At 40.3% G+C, this 21,994-nt stretch overlaps 1 protein-coding gene across 4 annotated transcripts in view; it reads left to right on the forward strand.

Moving 5' to 3' along the window:
- ALKAL2 (ALK and LTK ligand 2) overlaps positions 1 to 21,994 on the forward strand; it is a 57,495-nt gene that overhangs the window by 24,362 nt on the left and 11,139 nt on the right. For 3 of the 4 annotated variants that reach the window (XM_088448847.1, XM_088448846.1, XM_088448844.1), the window contains exon 5: positions 3,813 to 3,886. In XM_088448847.1, coding sequence (XP_088304973.1) covers positions 3,813 to 3,877 — 65 coding nt within the window. In that variant the 3' untranslated portion in view covers positions 3,878 to 3,886. Of the gene's footprint in view, positions 1 to 3,812; positions 3,887 to 4,355; positions 5,218 to 21,994 lie in introns of those variants that run through there. The other variant, XM_088448845.1, reaches the window with a different exon arrangement.

Below are 21,994 nucleotides of genomic sequence, written 5' to 3' on the forward strand. Positions count from 1 at the left end.
GCTCACTTTGAAATACTTTTTATGTTGGGGCAAACGTGCACAATATTTGTCCTTTTTCTTGGTGTCATCTGCATGTAAGTTGATGTAAAGTTTGTGGATCTGGAACCAACTTGTAGAATGTAGGTAGTCCATGCATCTGCTCTGTTTAATGCTCACATGGCTATGACAGCCTGTAGCTTACCAGACCATTAGAACATTCAAGTTGTTAACCCATAACCAATCAGAGTATTAGAACTTTCACTTTTCTAGATTACACTTAGCCAATCAATGCAATGTTCACACCACTTGACTCACCTATAGCCAATCAGAGCACTAACCCATAGCTAATCAGAGCAGAAGAACAGTCACATTTCTAGTCTACCCCATAGCCAATTAGAGCAGTAGAACTTTAACATAACTGGACTACAAAGCCAATCAGGGTATTAGAACATCCCCATTGCTAAACTAATCCACAGCCAGTCGGAGCAATAGAACGTTCACATTGCTAGACAACTCATAGCTAATCAGAGCATTAATACATTGACATTGCTAGACTAAGCAATAGCCAATCAGAAAAATAGTCACATTTGGTAAATTGCCCTAATCTGTCGTAGATGGATGGGGGCCTTAACCAATAGCCAATCAGAGCAAAAGAAGGTTCACATTGGTAGACTAACCCATAGCGAATAGTTACATCCACAGTCTGGAACCATCTGAGCATTAAAACATTCATAAATCTAGACTAGTTAAAAGTACAATGAAACCATTCAGATGTTCCCAGCACACAAGTACACAAATGCAGTTACCTAACGTAGTAAACACAGCAAAAAAAATAAAGGTTCAACTTGTTTAAACAGGAAATCATGACAAACCATGGTTCCTTTTAGATGCTAATTATAGTAAGACCTAATATGCTTCTATTTTCCTTACGTCTGTCTTGTAAGTTGAAAGGAAATTTGACTTTGAGTAAAATAAGTCTCCAAATAAGTCTTCTGAGTTCTTGTATTAATAGCTGCCTGAGTTTGAAGGGGAGAAAATACTCTTCTTCTTGCACTCTTGGGAATCCTAGTGTAAGTGTGCCCACCCTTTTGAAAGAACAAGTATTCCTTTCAGTGAAATATACTGTAACAAGACTTTTTCACATTTACATAACTTAACTTGATACAACAAAGCCTGTCAAACAAATTAATGTCTGCTTCTTTGATGGCAGTAATACCCCTAATTAATTTTAAAACATGATTAACCTGAACTTGGCCCAGGTTTCAATCCATGTGCTTATCACCTCCAACACTAGCTGTAAAAATTGTTTTTGGCTTAGAATCCATGGGTTATCTTCACATCTTGCTAATAAGGGGTTGAGGCAGAAATTAAAACAAAGAAACCTGTTCATTGGTTAATGTCTTGAGCTATGCACATATGTGACCAAGGCTGTGACTCAGTAGGCAAGTCCTGGCATTTCTTCTGATTCTTGCCCTAGTTTATTATTTATTTAAATTATTATTATTATTATTATCATCATCATCATCATCATTATTACATTATTTTGGGGAGTATATAGTTTTATAAATAACATTCATTCATTCATATAATAGTAATAATAATAATTATTGTTTTATTCTTATTATTATTCTTATTATTATTATTATTATTATTATGTTAATGGAAGGGCTAAAATACATGATACTAGAATTATTAATCTACTCATTTATACTTGTCATTTAACTTTTTAGATTTTCTTTCAATACTTATTACTACATTTGGCAGATCCAAAATGTCATCATACTTGGCTAACATACATTTTTTTCCTTTAAAACCTTTTTTGTTTCTTTTTAATGGGATTTTATTCTTAGAACGTGACCTGGAGCTTTCAGTTTTATTGTAACATTATGACTTATTAATCATGTATTTTAGTAGTGGACTGTATAATTTTTAATGTCCTTTTTTATTGTTTTGCAATAACATTCTAGTTATAAATATTAACAGTTACGTTTTATAGTCAAGATCAGTCTAATTGTATTTATTTTAGTTTTCGCTAGCCTCTATGCAAACATATGTTGGTCAGCTTTTAGTTCAAGAGTAATTGAATATTACAAAAACACAAACAAGAAACACATATATCATGCAGGGTTCTTCCTGCTCATTAAAATTAAGACACTTTCAGTTTTACGAAAGTAGTTATTTGAAAGTTAATTTGATAGTATGTAACTTGCAACTTTCTTAAATTACTTTTATGAATATATTTAGCAAGTGGTCAAACTTCTTAATTGAATGCAATTATTACACCTGCAGGCGATAAAAATATATTTACAAAACAAGCAATTTAGAATTTAGCGCTTCTAAAATCGGGATAGCCGTGGGACATTCTAAATAAATCCTCAAAATAGTCTTTTGAGTGTTACTGAAGGTGCCTACACACATGGCGTTGTGCTGCTGATCTGACGATGTGTACGATATCCCTTGAAACTCCCCCGGCAGCTCCACGGCAGTCCTGCTCACGATTTGGCACACGATTTGGTGTATGAACAAACGATACATCGTGTATCCTTTCTTTTTGTCAGATCTGCCCTACAGCATGGCAGATCTGAAGATGCGATGTGCGATCAGCGGGGACACGCATCGTGATCGTGAGTGGGGACTCACGATTAGGGCATATTTTACACGATCTGTCGTTCTGATGAGTCGGAATCAGCCAGATCAAGTAAAATATTGCCATGTGTGTAGGCACCTTTAGACTTTATAGGATATGTATGTTCAGATGAGGGTATTTTCAAGAAAACAATATTATTCTTCAATCCTCTTATAACCGAAGTTCCTTTTCAGAAAGTGTTTCTCACAATACCTAAAAAAAACCCCATAAAACCACTTCTCATAGTGCAGATCAATGGGTTACCAAGTTCACACACCTGGAATCAACATATATACTGCGCACCCTTATAAGGCCTGATTTAGGCCAATATGTCAGCAAAAAAGATGATGAATAATCCTCACTTTCCTCCAATTGCACTTTCCACCACCAAATGGGGGAATCAGCTTAGTACCATGTGTGGCTTTTTTCAAAGGCACAATGATCAGCGAGAAAGAGTACCCCCATTTGGTGGGTTTATGTTTTTGTGGCAATGTTTAATAAATAGCAGTTTTACGCTATGAGAGGAAATACCTTGTTTTTTTGAGGAGCGCAAAGGAAGCTCCGGTGTACAACTGGAGGAAAGTGAGGGTTATTCATCATCTTTTTTGCTGACATATTGGCCTAAATCAAGCCTTATAAGGGTACTCAGTATATACGTTGATTCCTGGTGTGTGAACTTGGTAACCCATTGATCTGCACTATGAGAAGTGGTTTTATGTTTTGTTTTTGAGGTATTGTGAGAAACACTTTCTGAAAAGGAACTGCAGTTAGAAGAGGATTGAAGAATAATATCGTTTTCTTGGAAATACCCTCATCTGAACATACATATCCTATAAAGTCTAAGTAACACTCAGAAGACTATTTGAAGATTTATTTAGAATGTCCCACGGCTATCCCGATTTTAGAAGCGGTACATTTTAAATTGCTTGTTTTGTATCTATGTTTTTCCAGTAATTATTGTGGTGACTACTAAGAATTTTTTAGCTGCATTTTATTTTGAAGCGCAGATAATCCAAATATATTGTTCATTACATAGATAAAAATATATTACCCAACACATTGACAAATGATAGTGTAACTTAGCTCAATTTTGTTAAGTTTATATAATATCATAAAATTGCACATATAGGTTAACTGATTTGCATAATCTTCTGGAAAAAAGTTATTGCCATTAACAATGATCAGTGCCCTGTATTTTTCACAACAGATTACAAAAGATGTGCTAGACTTCTGACCAGATTGGCAGTCAGTCCTATGTGTGTGGATGGATAATATGATTTGGTAAGTCTCACCTTAAAACTCTGATCTATTATTGATATTGTTCTAGGAATCAGAGACAAACATCCATCCTAAACTCCTCCCTAGGGTGAAATGGACACTTTAGATCCAAATTGCGCTATCCTGTTTTTTTTATGTGTCTGTTTTTTTTTTTTTTTAACAAATGGAGGTGGGGGAATGGGGTCCAAATTAGTATCTTGATTAGGGCCTATTGGGGTCTTAATCTGGCTCTTCTATACTAGAATACAAATGATGTCTGATTACTAAATATTATAGATGTGCATAGACCCAGGTGTTTTGGTTTAGGTCTTGCCAAAACCACCCTGAAAGGTTTTGGCAAAACCACTTTCAGGTGTTTTGGTTTTTTCGGTTTTGGATTTCTTCAAAAATTAATAAAAACTGGTAAAACCATGTAACTTGGACTTGTTTTTGTTCCTGTAGTATTATTAATATCAATAACATTCATTTCCAGATAATTTTGACCAGCTCACAGCACCTGAAATCACGAGGGAGGGACGTAAATGTAATCCAAAACATGCAAGATCCAGTTTTTAAATCTGAGTTTCGAATTGAGAAAAGACCCGAGTGTTCTACTTGAAACCCCAAAGTGATTCTGAACTGAGACTCGGTTAGACTTGGAACCCCAAAGTTCGGGTGTGTTCGGTTTCTCAAAAACTGAACCACTCGTTTCTATTAAATAGTGATTTTAGAAACAATTTGGACATTCTTTTTGTTAACATTTAAAGTCAACATATTGTGGACGCAAATATAATTAAAACGAAACCATGAAAAGCCTTATAAAATATCATTAGTATATTTTTATTATATGTAACAACAGACAAGGTTGCTGTACTCTCTGCATCAGAAACAGGTGTTATTATGAAGGCACATCTACAGTATATGTACCAGCTGTGTTTACTTAACCCACCGCTGTGTCTTTTATCACCACTTTACTTAGCCTATTTTGCACTTTTCGGGGTCATCACATTCGAACATCAATATCATTAATTTTGTTATGCAGTAACAAGACAAAATCTATCTTGTTTATTTTTTTTTGTATACTTTGAGTTTACATTAATTATCATTAGTTTGCTAATTCCTCCTGACCAGGCACATAAAAATCTACCCAAAATTGTCCCAAAAAAATATTTTTATTGAATTTGCAAGAAAGTAAACTAAAAGCAAATGTTCATGGCCATTGATAGATGGTCACTATTGTTCATATATATATATATATGTAAGTTTTGCCATTTTTCTCTTGTTACGAGATAATCAACAGTTTGAATGTTTATTCATTGCCATGCAATTGCATTCTGAATGATGTATCGTTGACACTTTTGGTGCTTTATACAATAAAATTTATTTGGAAGAATAAAAAAATAAAATTAAATGTGTATATGTACATATGTATGTACAGTATACTGTATATATATTGCAAAAAAACACAAAAATATACTTACAGTATATATACTTAGGTTTTTGCTTCTGCATTAACTAACCTTTTTAAATGCAGTAAAATGCAGGCTTCTACACATAGGTTTTCACAATAAAATCTGCAATATTATATTTAATTATTTTTTTTCTTACTAGTTTTCATGAAACACATAAATTATATAGAAATATTGTAGCCCCACATCAAATGAAGGCACCACTTTTTTTTTTTTTTTAGCCTGGATTGGGCAGATCTGGGCTTTAGATACCCCCATTTTTTAGAAACTGTATGGTATTATAAATCACTAGCTGATATACCCAGTTTCACCCAGTTAGACCTTAGATATTTACTGTTTCCATTTCCATCTCACCACTCCAGTAACACATTAATCCTTCAGCTTTATAGTAATTCATGCCCTCCCTCACTGCTATAGTAAAGCACATTCCACTCCCTCACCTCTGTAGAAACACATTATCCTTGCTCACCTCTATAGAAACCCATTTCCCTGCCTTGCCTGTATTGTATCACATTCAACATTCCCCTCCCTCACCTGTGTAGAAATACAATCCTTCCCTCACACCTGTAGTAACACATAACCTTCACTCACACCTGTAGTAACTTATTCCTCCCTCACCTCTGGAGTAACCGATTCACCTCCCTCACCTCTGTAGTAACACATTCCCCTCCCTTACCCCTGTAGTAACACATTTCTCCTGCTCACTTCTGTAGTAACACTAGGGATGTGTGCCGGACCATTTTTGACGGATTTGGATCTTCTAACCCATCGTCCAGCTTCGGATTTGGATTTGCTAAACTGCGGTGACTGGTTTTGGATTTGGATTTGTTACAAAAATTTACAAAAAAAGCTAAAATCACATAAATTGATCTTTTTTTTCTTCCTAGAGTGTTATTAACCTCAATAACATTAATTTCCAGTCATTTACAGTGAATTTAGACCACCTCACAGCTTATAATATTGTTTTCACCATTAATGGCCAAAGGTTGCAGTGAGCTGACTGGTTACTAAGCGACAGAGCAGCGGCGCAGCGGCACAGACACCACAGTTTAAAGCATATCTATGAAACATTGCCACACAGCAGTGGCAGAAATGTAAGGTAGTGCAAGATGGAATTGTCCTTGTGCCCTCCCACCCACCCAGTGGGGTACGGCCAGCAGAGTCACAGTACTTGTTTACAAAGTGGGGTACGGCCCAAGGAGTCACAGTAGTGCCCCTTTTACACAATCTTATTCACATTACACCATAAAGTAGTGTCTCTTATTTATGTTACGACACACAGTAGTGCCCCTTTTACACAATGTCCACATTAGTGACCCTTATACAGAAAGTCCACAGTAGTAATGCCCCTTATACAATGCCCACAGTAGTAATGCCCCTTATACAATGCCCACAGCAATAGTGTCCCTTACACAATGCCCCCCACCGTGGTGTCCCTTACACAATGTCCCCAGTAGTGGTGCCCCCTATGCAATGCATCTTGTAGTAGTGCCCCCAATAGTAATGCTCCCTGTAGTAATGCCCCCAGTAGTAGTGCCCCTAGTAGTATGCCCTCAGTAGTATGCCTACATTAGTAGTGCCCCCAGTAGTAATTCCCCATTAGTAGTGCCCCCAGTAGTAATGCCTCCATTAGCAGTGTCCCCAGTGGTAATGCCCCTATAGTAGTGCCCCCAGTAGTGTGTCCCCAGTAGTATGCCCCCATTAGAAGTGCCCCAAGTAGTTGTGCCCCAAGTAATTGTACTCCCATTAGTAGTGCCCCCAGTAGTATGCCCTCATTAGTAGTGCCCCCAGTAGTATACCCCCATTAGTAGTATGCCCCCAGTAGTATACCCCCATTAGTAGTATGCCCCCAGTAGTATGCCCTCATTAAAAGTGCATTGAGTAGTTGTGCCCCGAGTAGTTGTATCCCAATTAGAAGTGCCCCGAGTAGTTATGCCCCCAGTAGTATGTCCACAGTAGTATGCCCCCATTAGATGTGCCCCGGGTAGTTGTGCCCCCAGTAGTACACTCCCAGTAGCGCCCCCTTACACACAAAGAAAAAAAAACTTACCTGAATCCCCGCTCTTGCCGCGACCACTGCCGTTCCCTCTTCTCTGCACTATGGGAGAGACGTCATGCTTTAAAAGAGGTATCCACTCATCTTTTTTATTTCTATCCTGCAAATATTTGAAAACAAAATTAAAAGATCAGCTTCTATGCAGTTCTAATGATTACCTATTTTGGCAAGCCGTTTCTCTTGCTGTGAATAGGGAAGGGAGGATTATCAGGTGGGTGCTTTAGAACATGCCAATTTTTTTGCCAGGAAACTGTGGTGTTCTTGAAAGTGAATGCAGAACACTGTGCAATTTTCACGCCAGTGTGATCCTGTGCTGCTGAATTTTTACTGCAAATTACTATTATGTGACGGAGGCGCAGAGTTCCCCAAACACTTCCGGGATGCGCTGAGAGTGTTATCTCTTTAGAACGCTATGATTTCCTGGCTCTAAAAGTCCATGAAGCCTGATGGGTTCCAAAGGTTATGCAGAACCACAATACCTGTTGTATGGGTTATATCATGCAGTATATGATATGACAGCACAATATGGCTTGTATAATGCAGTATATAGTATAACAGCACTATGGACCTCATTCAGAGTCGGTCGTTGCGGCCGCACGGTCGTAAGTTAAAAGGGGCCGGATATGCAAATGAAGCACTCGCAAGTTGCGTCGTTAAGATGGGATCGTTAGCTGGACGAGCGAGGGGAGGATGCGGCCGTAAGACTAAAAATACGCCCCCTTCTCGTTCCCATTACACGTCATCTCCGGGCATATAAGGATTAATCGAGACCATCGGGAACCATCGGAGCTGGTCGTAGACCTTAAGGTTGACCATACCCTCTCTTAAGCACTACGATCAAGTCAGTGTAAAAACCTCCCATGTCACATGTGCCATGACACTACTTAGTTAATTATGCACTCCCATAAGACACCGTTTGCATAGTCAGACACGCCTGCGTTCGGATCTCCACTCCCCCGTTCACAAGCACCTTCCCCTGTTACCACCCACAAACGCCTCATCCTGTCACTCAAACTAACGACCTGGCCAAGTTGAAGGAGAGAGCAATTTCTGATCGTAATAGCTAGTTTGCGCACGCGCATTGTGAATTTTACGCATGCGCAGTTTAGCGAACATTGGTGGCGTATGACCGTGCGGCCGCAACGACCGACTCTGAATGAGGTCCTATGTGACTTGGTGGAAGGCAGCTCTGCAACTATTTTTTTTATTAATTTAGTGTATGATTATGTATGATAAACTGCAACACTTGTTCCATCTAAAACCTCTCTAGAGATGTACAGAACTTTGACTTGTCCCAATTAATACTTGAATAGTACATATTGGGCCTGATTCAGAGCCGGACGCTATTTGCGCTCGCTCGTTCAGAAAAAAGGGGTGGCTATTCAAATGAACCATTCGTTCTTTGCGGTCTGTTCACGCCTCTAGGTCTGAACGAGTGAACAAAACTTGCGGTCGTTTTTTGGAAAACTACGTCCCCTAGCCGCTCGCATCTTACGTCATGTCCGCTATTTATTAGATTAATCGAGTACATCGACCAGCGTATGAACTGCTCGCTATTCTTGTGGTTGGTTTTTCCTAGCGCAATCATGCGAGCAGTTCTGACTATAAAATAACCCAGTGACGTGGTCAATGACGCTGCTGTATTAATTATGCACACCCATAAAACGCCTGTTTTGACCTTTAAGCACGCCTGCGTTCGGATCTCCACTCCCCGTTTTCAAGCACCTTCCCCTGTTACCACCCACATACGCCTCCTCATGTCACTCAAAATTGCAGGCATTCTCTATTTAGCGAACAAACGATTTTCAGCCACACTGACTGGTTCGCGCATGCGTATTACGATCCGTACGCATGCGCAGTTGTACAAACATCGCTTGGAACAAACGAGCGGCTCTGAATCAGGCCCATTGTTCTGTAGTATATCCCATTCTTGCCGTCAGAAATAACCTTAAATTACAGACATTTTATCTCACTGATTCCTAAACACCCACAGATCTCACATTACAGTGTGCTATAAACAGGACAGGTCTCTCGCACTCAGGGTAGACAGATTTGGTAGTAGTTATAGCTCTTGCTTGCTATATATTTTGAGACTTCATTTTTGTAAATAAAATATATTTTTTTTAATTAGAACCGTGTGAGTAAGGCAGTCAGACACAAATGATTTTATTAAACCTACATAATAATGACCACTGAAGATAGATGGCTGGCATAAAGTCTTAGCCTAGCTAAAGAACACCTACGCTCTCTTACCATTGTGAGGCTCGTACAGCTGCACGAAGCAGTATCTGATTCCCAGACTGATGGTAAATCTATATAGGCTGCAGAATGATCAGATGTGAGCATGCCATTAGCTGAGCGGTTGTCAATGCAGCTGTCCCATGAGGATAATGAGGTTCCACCTGTAGTGCAATTAAAGAATTATCTATGGACACCCAGAAGAGTTATGGACTGACTTGAGGAAACCCCTTTCTAGATTTCAGACTATCTAAAGATAAAAAGGTCTCTGCGCAGCACTTTATCTTTCAGAACTAAGGTTGTTAATTAAATTTAGTAGATCATCCCCCACTCAGCAACACGTTGGCATTGAAGTGTTGTGTATTAGTTTTGCTAATTTTGGAATCAGCACTGATTGTAGGCTTGGCCAGGCAATCTTGACATAATCAGAGTACCACTGAATTTCACAAAGGGTCTAGCTGGAACCACAACTGTAAACAACGCAAAAAGCGTTTTCAGAGCTTTATTGCTCCTGCAGTGTGAAATGTGCTGACACCATACTTACTACCTATACAGAATTCTTCTAGAAGTGTAGAAACACAGTTCTGTTCCCCCTTCAGTGACTCGTCTTCAGCATGTACATTAAAAGTGCTAAGGACTAGCCCCACTCATCCAGAGCACCGCAGAAGATGAAATGGGGGAAAACTTACCTAAAAGGTCCCCCATTGCTGGCAACTACTGTTGGCATCAGGGAGGGGGCAGGGCTTGATAACTCATGGCGGTGGGGAGGACAATGATGTAATTAACAATGGGCATTTACAAAACGTCACTGCTATCCCATGACTTTTGGAACGTCAGTGTACATACATACAATATTTGGCCATTCACATCAGTTCCTGACCCAGTGGAGTTTACAATCCATACTCCCTACTACACATACCCACACATAACAATTCATTTTTGTTGGGAGCCAATTAACTTACCAGTATATTGTGTGGATTGTGGAAGTAAACCAAAGTACAGAAAACACACACACAGTTAGGGCTGTGGTGGGTATCACACCCACAACCTCAGTGCTGTTAGGAAGGAATGCTGACCATTACACCAACCATGCTGCCCTTTGGGTCATTTATTTTAGAGTAACATCATGCACTGACACTAGTTGCACTGATCTGTCACCCATCTCTAACTGTGTTACATAGTAACATAGAGGCATGCAATTAGTCTAAATAATTGTGTTTGATGAAGCTGTAATGCTGGGGATTCCCATGTTGTATGATATTGTACATAGCTTTGTGCATTGGTGACATGTGATCTGATTCAATGACGATTTTGCAGACGTATCTAACGTGAGCTTGCTCCGAAGGGCATGGAGCTATGAGTATCGCTGAGTCCTATGCATTTCTGCCGCATCTACAACTAAAGGCCCCCATACATCAGAGATTGATTGCAGCAATCGTGCAATTTGCAATCGATTGTGTATAAAAATATTTCCCTTTTTCAATCGATTGTGGCAATTCTGCAATCGATTGAAAAAGGGAAAGATTTTTATACACAATCGATTGCAAATTGCACGATTGCTGCAATCAATCTCTGGTGGCCTATACTTACAGATAATCTATCCCCGGATTCTATAAGTGCGCAGCTGCCGGGGGGGGTGGGGGGTGGACAGCTTAGAAACTTGCTCGCTCTTCCGGGCAGCCGGGAGCACAGCCGATTTTCGGGACCCCATGGCCGTTCCGGGGGTGTAAGTAGGCTATTATGAGCTACTCTTGTGGCTGTGTAGGTGTAAATGGGTGGTAATGGGTGTTCACACATAGGCAAAATTCATAGAGGGCGTATTGATGGAACTGCGGGCTATGCAGAGAGATGCGCGCATTTTCAGACAGATATTTTGCCCCAATGATAGGGATGGTGCAAGTGCGCAGTGATAATGATGGTGGCTATGACACCAAGAGTGCCAATAAGTGTGGTCCGTCCACAGAAACACGTACAACTGTGCATATGAACAAATGTATACATTTAGGGCTTGATTCAGAGCCACTCGTAAGCGGCAGCTCGTTCGCTCCGAGCGATGTTTGCCCAACTGCGCATGCGTACGGATCATTATACACATGCGCGAACCAGTCAGTGCGGCCGAAATTCATGTGCTCGCAAAATAGCGAATGCCTGCTAATTTGAGTGACAGGATGAGGCGTATGTGGGTGATAACAGGGGAAGGTGCTTGAAAACGGGGAGTGGAGATCCGATCGCAGGCGTGCTTAAAGGTCAAAACGGGCGTTTTATGGGTGTGCATATTTAAAACAGCAGCGTCATTGACCACGTCACTGGGTTTTTTTTAAGCCAGAACTGCTCGCAAAATTGTGGTAGCAAAAACCAACCACAAGAATAGCGAGCAGCTCATACCCTGTTCGATGTACTCGATTAATCTAATAAATAGCAGACATGACGTAGGATGCGAGCGGCCAGGGGGCGTAGTTTCCAAAAAAACGACCGCAAGTTTTGTTCGCTCGTTCAGACCTAGAGGCGTGAACAGACCGTGAACAGACCGCAAACAGCGAACGGTTCATTTGAATAGCCACCCCTATTTTCAGGACGAGCGAGCGCTAATTTTGTCCGGCTCTGAATCAGGCCCTTAGTACCATAGGAGCAATTGCAGCCAACTTGTGCTCAACTTTGCATTGGCTCCATACAAGAATAGGCACTAAGGGATGATTGGGTTTGTACATGTTCTGCTACTGGCACTGTGGGAACTAAAAACTATTTGGCAGATATTTAAAATGTATCAATCACCTTTAACTTACAGGAACTAGGGACATCACGCAGACATGAAGCACACTAGGGGCAGTCATTGTGTGGTCTAGTCATAAGAATGCAGTTGATCAATTCTTTGGGAATTAGTGACATCAGCGAGGCTAGAGGCATATCGTGCCTCATGTCTCAATGATGCTTTGTAGATGAATATGATCTATTCCTTTAGCAATCTACATGATTACAGATCTGTATCTTTATCAAAAGGGGAATATATTTTAGAGGTGTCATAAAAAAAGTTGTTGGTGCCACCTTTTTGCTATTTCATTGCCAAAAAAAGTAAAAAAAAAAAACCTACATTACAACACATGCTTTTATGTGATCATTCATTTACCTTTCTTCTTAATTAACTGTAAGGCATCTTTCATCCTGGCTTTTTTTTTTTTTTTCCGTTCACAGATGTTGTGATGTGGAAGAACCTTATTAGCTATTTAATAGGATTCCTCTGTTTGTTGCCAGACAACACCACACCTTCTGCTAATCTGTACTGAACGCTGATAAAATATTCATATCAATTACTTGCGATATTAAATCTCCTTAGCTGCCTTAGGGGACAGCATCATATTGTTCCCCATAACTTTCTGCTTCTTAGCTTAAATCATTTTCCAATTTAGCTAAATTATTTATTGGTGCTAAATAATTGAAATCCCAGACATTAAATATGTGCATTATTATTTTTAAGTAATATTAATCACATTTGTGTAATTAAATAAGGTAACGGACACGCAGAGAGGAAATAAAATAACCGGAGGGTATGGCGGAATGAGGGCAGGAGGAGGGCTTAGATATGTTTACATTTTTGTGAATGGTTTATTAAGTAAACTAAACCTAATCTACATTGAGCCACACTCGCATTTGGATATGAGGGGCAAGATGTAATAGGGTGTGAGTTTTTTGTATGAGACAAACTCGGACCTTCTCGCACATGTAAAGATTCGAGTTTGCCTCAAAACTCACCAAATGTAGCAGTCTGCAAACTTGTGAGTTTGAGGCTATTACATTATGCGAGTACCGGTGAGTTTTCTCCTATGCGACTAGCATTAAAAGGTCCAAGTTATACAGAAGCCTTCACAAGTCAGTAAGAAATAAAAGTACACAGTAAAAAGAAAAAAAATGTGCATCCCTTCCCCACAAGCATAACCAGCCCCGGGGCTCTGCAGAGCCTGTCCTGGTTCAAAAAGTACAGGGGAAAAAATTCATATGGGTCCCCTGTATTTTAAGAACAGCACTGGGCTATGCTGAGCCTGCCCAGGTTCTTAAAATACAGGGAAAAAATGCGTAGGGGTCCCCTGTATTTTAAGAACTGGCACAGGGCTCAGCTGAGCCGGTCCTTGTTGTGGAAATACAAAGGACAAAATGAGTAGGGGTTCCCTGTATTTTCCATAACCAGCACCGGACTCTTTCTAGCGATGGTGTAATGACAAAGCCAGGGGAACCATTTCACCGGGTCCCCCAGCCAAAGCATTACTTCTGACCGCTAGTCAGCCCTGGCCGGGGATCCCTGGGGAGGTGGAGACCCCACAATATAGGGGTCCCCCTCTCCAGGGCACCCCAGGCCCGGGCCTATCCCCGGCACCCCTGGCCGGTTGGTGCCAGGTTGATTGTGTGTAAAAAATAGATGAAGTAATAATGTATTTTGCTGGTGAACTACAGGTCCCAGCAACCCTTACCTGCATGTTGGTACTTGGAGAACCACAAGTACCAGCATGCGGGTCATTACGGGCCCGCTGGTACCTGTAGTTCACCTGCAAAAGAAATATTAAAATAAAGACAAGACACACACTGTGAAAGTAAAGTTTTATTAAAACATACATTCACATCAACGCATACTCACCTAAAATCCCTTTAGAAATAGTCCAAGTAGAAATCCACGGATACCTGTAAAAAAGTTTCCATACTCCCATATTCCTAGCGTAGATCACGTCCTCTTCGCTCCATGCAGGCATCCACAGGGTTAAAAACAAAAAAAATGCATACACAAATCCAGTACGTACACATACCCTTCTTCCCCACGAATGACAGGGACCCACATGTTTCCAGTCATTGCAGGAGCCACCAGCCAATCAGTTGGTACCTCCATAGGAACTGCACACTGATTGGCTCTAAGTGGTCAGGCTGCCTTTCCCCCATCGACTTCAATGGTGGGAAAGCTCCATTGAAGTCTAGGGTGGGAACCGCTACATTGTAGCCCATGAAGTTAACAGCAAGGTTCACCTCAATTAACCTTGCGGTTATCATTAGTGTTGTGGCTACAGTATATTATATCATGCCTCCACACTTTCCTCTTGTTTGTTATTCACATTTGCAAAATTGCTGGAAAGAAGATTCCTATTGGGCTTTTTAAAAGGGTAAACTATGGATGTGGTGGTGTTTGTATTTGATAACATTTTATATGGAAAATTTTACTTTTACATTTACCAATAGCAGACAAGAAGATATTGTTTCTCATTACATTATGTATAGTGTACAAGTAGGGTAATGTGATATCAGCATTTGCTACTAACAAACTGCATCTCTATGCTATCGAGTGTAAGCTGGTTATATAAGGGCCCACCATGCTGCTTAGGTTGACCAATGAGAGACAGGATCACAAAACAGTTCCATGGAGTTTGGACTGATCAGTGCTTAAAGTCCGGGACAGATTAGGGGCCACATGGGCCTAGAGCTGACAATGATCAAAGGCCTAATTTGAGAAGCTGTGGAGTTGTGGCCAATGCTGTCTGGGTGTGGCCAGTGCCATATATAGGGCATTGCTAGGGATACAGAACACCTGTGGAAAACAGTTATACAGTCATCCTTCACCCTGTACTGAGGTCATGGGGTGCTTGACAAGTGAGGACTACAGGCTTAGCAGTCATTCTGATATTCTCATTCTTGCCAATTTACAATTTTCACTAAAGCAGCTTTCCAGACAGTCACAGAGCACAGCATGGCTTATCCGACTTACCTCTTCACACTGCACCTCACATCTGATGATCTGAGCCCCCCAATGGTTAGAGCTGCTAATGCCGGGCATGGGCAGCAACTCCTATTTCATATTAACTTCGTGGCACCAGGGCACTGAAAATAAATAAGCAAGCAGGCAAGCTGTAACAGCAGGTGGTTAGGCATCATCATCCTGATTGGCCTATTTCTATATGCAGTCCCATCATTAATACAGCCCTGGATGTTAGCGTCCAACTCTCAATGAGGCCCTATGTATTTTGAGTTTTAAGTGATACTTTAAGCTGGTTATATAAGCACAAACCCTGCCGCTTAGCCTGACGAATTAGAGACAGGATCACAGAACAGTGTCAAAGAGTAGCGGCTGAACAGCACTCACAGTGGTCAGCTGAATCACTGCTGGACAAGCAGGAGGCACACTACTGTGTGTGTCCAGAATATAGATGCACACATGTAGGAGGATATTAGTCATAATCTGACCAGAATTAGGAGCATGCTTGATACCAACACAGAAGATTCCAATGATATAATTATCAGTCATTGTGGTAGTTTCAGAATCACATGTAGTGGCCCTGACCAGCCTTGTCCGCTAATCATTAAAGTCCATACCTGCCCACTTTCTAGGAACTGCCTGGTGATTCCCCATTTTGTAAGGAGGTCTCCCAGCTCCCTGGAAAGGTGGGCTACCCTCTAGCAACCACTGCTCATACCCTGGCTGCTCCATGAAGTGAACGGGACAACAGCGATGACTTAATTCGCAGTTCCCAGCCCCCCCCATCCCACCCTGCTGGACCGTCCTATCCTGGGGGGAAATATATCAAACCTCCTAACGAGGACAAATGGAGAAGTTACCCATAGCAACCAATTAGCCTCTAGCTATCATTCTATAATGATAGCTAGAGGCTAATTCCCCCTGGTCCCATAACCCTCCCCCCCCGAACATGAAGTTTCCACAACCTTCAGTATGCCAAAGTCTATTTTATTCTGTATTCCATGGTTAGTCACCCTTATATCTATGTTCTCCCAAGATTCATTCACCAACTCACTATCACAGGGATACAGGGGTCTATTTACTAAGCAGTGTTAGGAGACAGAGTGAAAAGGTGCCAGCCAATCAGCTCCTAACTGTCATCTCACAGGCTGTGTTTGAAAAATGACAGTTGGGAGCTGGTTGGCTGGCACCTTATCTCTTTCTTATCACTTTTCACTCTGTCTCCTAACACTGCTTAGTAAATAGACCTCACAGTATGCTATCACCACTCCAAGGAAAATGCTTTTTTTTTTTCTTGCAGTCAATGGTCATGAGTTGTTTTCCACCCAAATGTTGTCCCTACATGTTTCATACCATTTCAGTGGGGTGGAGTAAGGTGATTGGGCTGTTAGTGACCCGGTTTTTCATCAGTTGTGCATGTAATGTAACAAGCCCCAACAGCTGTGTGTCTTATTTTCTGCATTTTTAAAGGAACAAATGGGATTTGATGCCTCTTTAAACCCTAAGAGTAATGGCTGCATTGTGTGAGTTATGTACCTGAGATGTTGCAGACATGCTGTACAGTATGGAAGAGAGTTTGGTGATAATAGGTTTTCAGAATGTAGTGTGAGCCAGGGTCAGGGGGAGGACGTGTTGTAATGGATCACTGGATGCAATGTGCCAAGAGTAAGGTACTAAAAATGCATGGTTTATGTCTGTTATCATAGCAGCCACATAACCTCGGGATAAGTAATTTCACAATTCGACTGTGTAGTGCTGTCACCCAGGGGTTGTTATTCACAGATTAAAACATTGGCAGGTGTGCAACAATATTGTATTATAGGAACAAGATCAGAAGCCAACATAGCATGACCTGGGGATGTAATGTACTATTGGAGGTAGTGCGAGATCTGTATGAAATGTCTGTTAGCTTCTCTCCTGCTAGTTAGTGCAACTGCATACTGCTAACCAGGCCTATTTCTCTGGAAAAATAGGTTCAGGAACTGTGGGTGGAGCTACTGGAGTGGAGTATAGAGAAACAATTTAATATAAATATATTATATACACATACATATTATATAAGCACATATATATATTATTTAGAAAAGAAGGCACTAAAATGGGACTTTAAAATAAAACTTATCTTATGGAAAATACATTTTGGCCCAGGACATTACGTCAAAGTGAAAGAGTTGTTCCTGCGGAAAGATAGCACTGCTGCTTCTATATTCATCTACATAAAATGGCTGACTAGTGTTATAGTCTGATAGTAGCAAAATCAGCTCTGTGTAGGGAATTCATATTATTCATGCACACTGGCTCTTCTCTTGATAATTACCTTAAATGGCAACTCAGATTTGAAATGTGTATTCCGTTATTGAACATAAGAGGATTTTGTAAAATTGCTATTCATTTTCTTCATCTTTATGGTTGAAAAACATAATTGTTAATTACACACACACACATAATACTAACAGAGACTCCCCTAGTAAGTTTCATTGTAATGAACAGGGAAGAGTAGGGATGTTATCGTTCAGATCTGTATATTTTGTACCTGGCTAGTATTTCAGACTGCCATTCACCAGGTTGCTACGGTAGCTATTGTGCCCAACGTTGCAGGGCTTTTTTTTTTTCCTCTCTCTTTCCCCAAATTTCCATCTCTCTCCCCCTCTTTCTATGTCTCTGCCCTGTCTTATCCTGGCTCTATCTCTCTCAATTCCCCTCTTTCTCACCCTTGTCTGCCTCCCCCTCTCTCTGTCTCTCCCCCTTTGTGTGTGTAGCAAGCTCTCCAGGGGACGGGCAAAACGAGGAGATGGCAGCTGGATAAGGAGGAGTGGTGGCTACCCCTGATGGTTTAGCCCATTATATAATAGATACCATGAGCCCAATATTGTGTAGTCTTCTTTGTTAAAATAGATTTTGTGACCAAAAGGTGCTCTCCTCCCTACCAAACTTGTGTCAGGGGATTCCTTGGGTGTCTAGTGGCTGCTATTGCTTGGGGAGTACTTCCCTTTAAAAGTGTGCGCAGGTAAGTATCAACCCAGTTAAAAAGCATATCAAATTCATTCTTAAATTCAGATTCAGGTAGGACAGGACAGGACAGGATGGGAAGACTGGCGTGACTTGGTCAGTTTAAGATATATGGCATTACGTGGAACTAAAACTTGTTTTTAATACCAAGTGCAGCTTCAAGTAATTATAATAGCGTTCATATTGTTTTGGTGCCTGAGTACAGGGGATCAAAGTATTTTTGTTTCATAAAGTGCAATCATACCTCTCCTACTGAGTATTGATTTGATGTCTTTCCATTTCAGTAAGTACATGTGGTGCAAAACTGAATAGTCGTACTTAATACACATTGGCTGTAATCTCCATTTTACCTAGAAAGGGTTAAACAAATGTTATTGCATGCTTCTGGTTTCACAAAAAATACAGCAGAAAAATCAATAGCATTAATTTACTAATCATTGTATTATACATTACGTGAAATGTTTTTAGTGAATATTTATTTGTAGTTTATTACTTTTAAAGATAGATTAGTAATGCTGTGTTTGGAGAGCCTTTAGTCAGACTCAGACTGTAAAAGTAGCAACAATAGCTTCAAGCTATGAACACAAACAGAAGTCTGGCATCAGGATCACAGCCAAAAGATAACCGTCAAGTAACAAGTGCAACAGTATTACGTTTGTATACGATGTAACATTAAATGCTTAATTTTGAACTACATTTGTTTAAATGATATTTTAATGTCAGTTGCTGTATAAACGTTAGATTTGTCCCCTTTCTTTAGCCGCATTGGTAATACTGGCTCTAGACTGACCATCTGTAATCGTTTTTAAAGATGTAATCAGGCGTTTGGTCAATATTTTCATTAATTGATTTATTTTAAATTTGAATAAAGTTCAGAATTAGGGTAATCTAGCAGGATCAATCTTATAGAAGCGACCAATCAAAGTGAACAGAAGTATAACAGTATTGCTTTATAGTTTTACATTTCCAGAAAAAAATAACATAAAAGGCATCTGCACATTTTTGTTCTTTGTTCCTATTCATAATAGAAAACAGATCATTTGCAAAAATATATATTATTAGTCATTTTTTCTGTAACAGTGGTCTGCTGGGGAAACCGTTTTGGAATTTCTATGCTTCTTTGCACTGCTAAGTGTTAACTGTTATTACAAAGTGTCAATGACCTCAGAACTTTCCTTTCAGACAAGCATAATAAATAAGATGTAAAAGTCTAAACTAGTTTATTGTAGACTCCTCTTGATATAATTAAGCAGTAATTTCCAACTGTCAAACTGATGAACTTGAAAGCAATTTTAAATATACAGTACGAGGTGTGGCTATTAAATAACGAGAATGATGATATAATTTGTTTAATTATACTAAGTACATTTTAACTCTGTTCCCCCTCTATGTACTCCCCTTCTGCATCTATACATCGCTGCATTCTTATTTTCCATTGGTCACAGCCGTGCTGTAGCTCATTATCTGTCAGGTGTCTCAACAGCTCCGTCATTTTCTTCCTTACCTCAGTAACTGATGCCAAACGGCTTCCCTTGAGTACAGTTTTGACTTTAGGGAAAAGAAAGAAGTCACACGGTGCTAGGTCTGGTGAGTATGGAGGGTGTTCTAGCATTGCAATCTGTTTTTTGGCCAAAAACTGCTTCACAGAGAGAGCTATGTGAGCTGGTGTGTTGTCCTGATGGAGGATGAAACCATTTTTTCACAACTCTGGCCTCTTCTGATTCTTTCTTGCAAAGTTTCTAGAACATTTTTGTAGTAATATTGATTCACTGTTGCGCCTTCTGGAACCCAGTCCAACAAAATAACACCCTTGATATGAAAGAAAACAATTAACATGGCTTTGAATTTGGATTTGCTTTGACGTACTTTCCTCATTCTTGGTGATGATGGTGTTTTCTAGTGCATGGACTGGCGTTTTGTCTCTGGATCATACTGGAGATCCATATTTCATCACAGGTAATAACTTTATCTAAAAAATGTGAATCCGCTTGAATTTTTCCCAAAATGTCTGTAAAAAAATTTGCTTTTGATTTTCTTTCAGCTCAGCAGTAATAAATCTTGGAACAATCTTAGTACAAACTTTTGTTATGTTAAGATCTTAATGCAAAATTTGCCTAACAGTCTCTTTGTCGATGTTTACTATTTCTGCTATCATTCAGATGCTGAGTCGATGGTCAATTCGAACAATTTTCTAATTTTTTTTCCACAATTTCATTTGTTTTTGATGTGCAAGGCCTTCTGAGACGACCATCATTTACGACATCCTCATGGCCGTCACTAAATCTTTTGTGCCACCGAAACACACGTTCACGTGACTTACAATCTGCCCAATGAGTTTCATTTAGCATGCGGAAATATTTGGTGGGCATTTTGTTCAATTTAACTAAAAATTTAAAGTTAACAGGTTGCTCTACTATTGAGTTAAGCATGTTTATGATGCAGCTTCTTTGAACACTGGACCTGATTCAGACTCGTTCGCTAAGGTGCGATCGCTCTCTCTGAGTGATTTTCATCCATCTGCGCATGTGTATAATTTGCAGTGCGCGTGCACAAGAAAATTCGTTGCGATCTCCTTTTGGTAGCTCGTAAGCCACTATCAGATCGCTGCTTTGACAGGGGAAGGTGCATGTGAACAGGGGAGTGGTGTTGCGAATGCAGGCATGTCTGCCCGCCACAATGGCGTTTAAAGGGCATGCATAATTAGCAAAGTTGCGCCATTGTACACGTCACCTGCATGTATTTCAGCCTGCACTGATCGCAGTGCTTGAGGCGGGGAAAGGCAACCCCAAGGGCTGCAAGCAGCTCCGATGACTCACGATGGTCCTGATTAATCATACATTTCCCGTAGATGACGTGTGTTGCGAGTGGCAAGGGGGCATCTACAGACACTTGCGAGCGCAATTTGCCGAAGCGCACTAACACACAGTGGGCGTTCTTATGCTACGCACTGCGAGCGCTTCATTTAAATATCCGGCCCCTTTTTGCCAGCAAGCGATCGTATCTTGCGAGCTTGTCTGAATCAGATCCTCTGTGTGATAACAAGTTATCTGTGCGAGAGGGGTGAAACTTGCAAAACCGTTTTGGGATAGTCCATGGTCAATGTTCCCCACACTCCCTTTTAATTCACGCAGTATGGTTTATTACTTACTAGTACAGTCTCATTAGTTAATAGCCACACCTCGTATTTCTATTTGAAAGCAGATGAAAAATGTATTAAAACATTTGCAAATCATCTTGTTATCAACTGAAGGTGATAAATTCAAAGCTGCCTGCTGTTGCTATTTCATCTGATTTAGATTCAGCTGCCTTTCTTGAAACTACGGTATACTGATTACTATCCATCACTATAAAGTTAGAACAGCAAAATGATTTGTCTAAGTTTAAGTTCTCCAAATTCCATTATTTCACAACTAGCGACTCACTATTATTCCTGAATCCCAGGTAACAGAACATTTTTTTATTTTTTTTTAAAGCTGGTGACTCTCATTGCGATTTTCAGGGAAAAGAGTAATAAGTCATCCAGTTTATCTATACGCCGTTGTATTACACTTGTCTATTCGGCACTGAGGCCCAGTTCACTTCAGGCTTCGCTGATGCCTGTTATTGCAGTCAGGAAATGACTTCGCATGAAGGCC

This window comes from Taudactylus pleione, unplaced genomic scaffold, assembly GCF_031769625.1.
Source record: "Taudactylus pleione unplaced genomic scaffold, aTauple2 ptg000468l, whole genome shotgun sequence".
Lineage (NCBI taxonomy): Eukaryota > Metazoa > Chordata > Amphibia > Anura > Myobatrachidae > Taudactylus > Taudactylus pleione.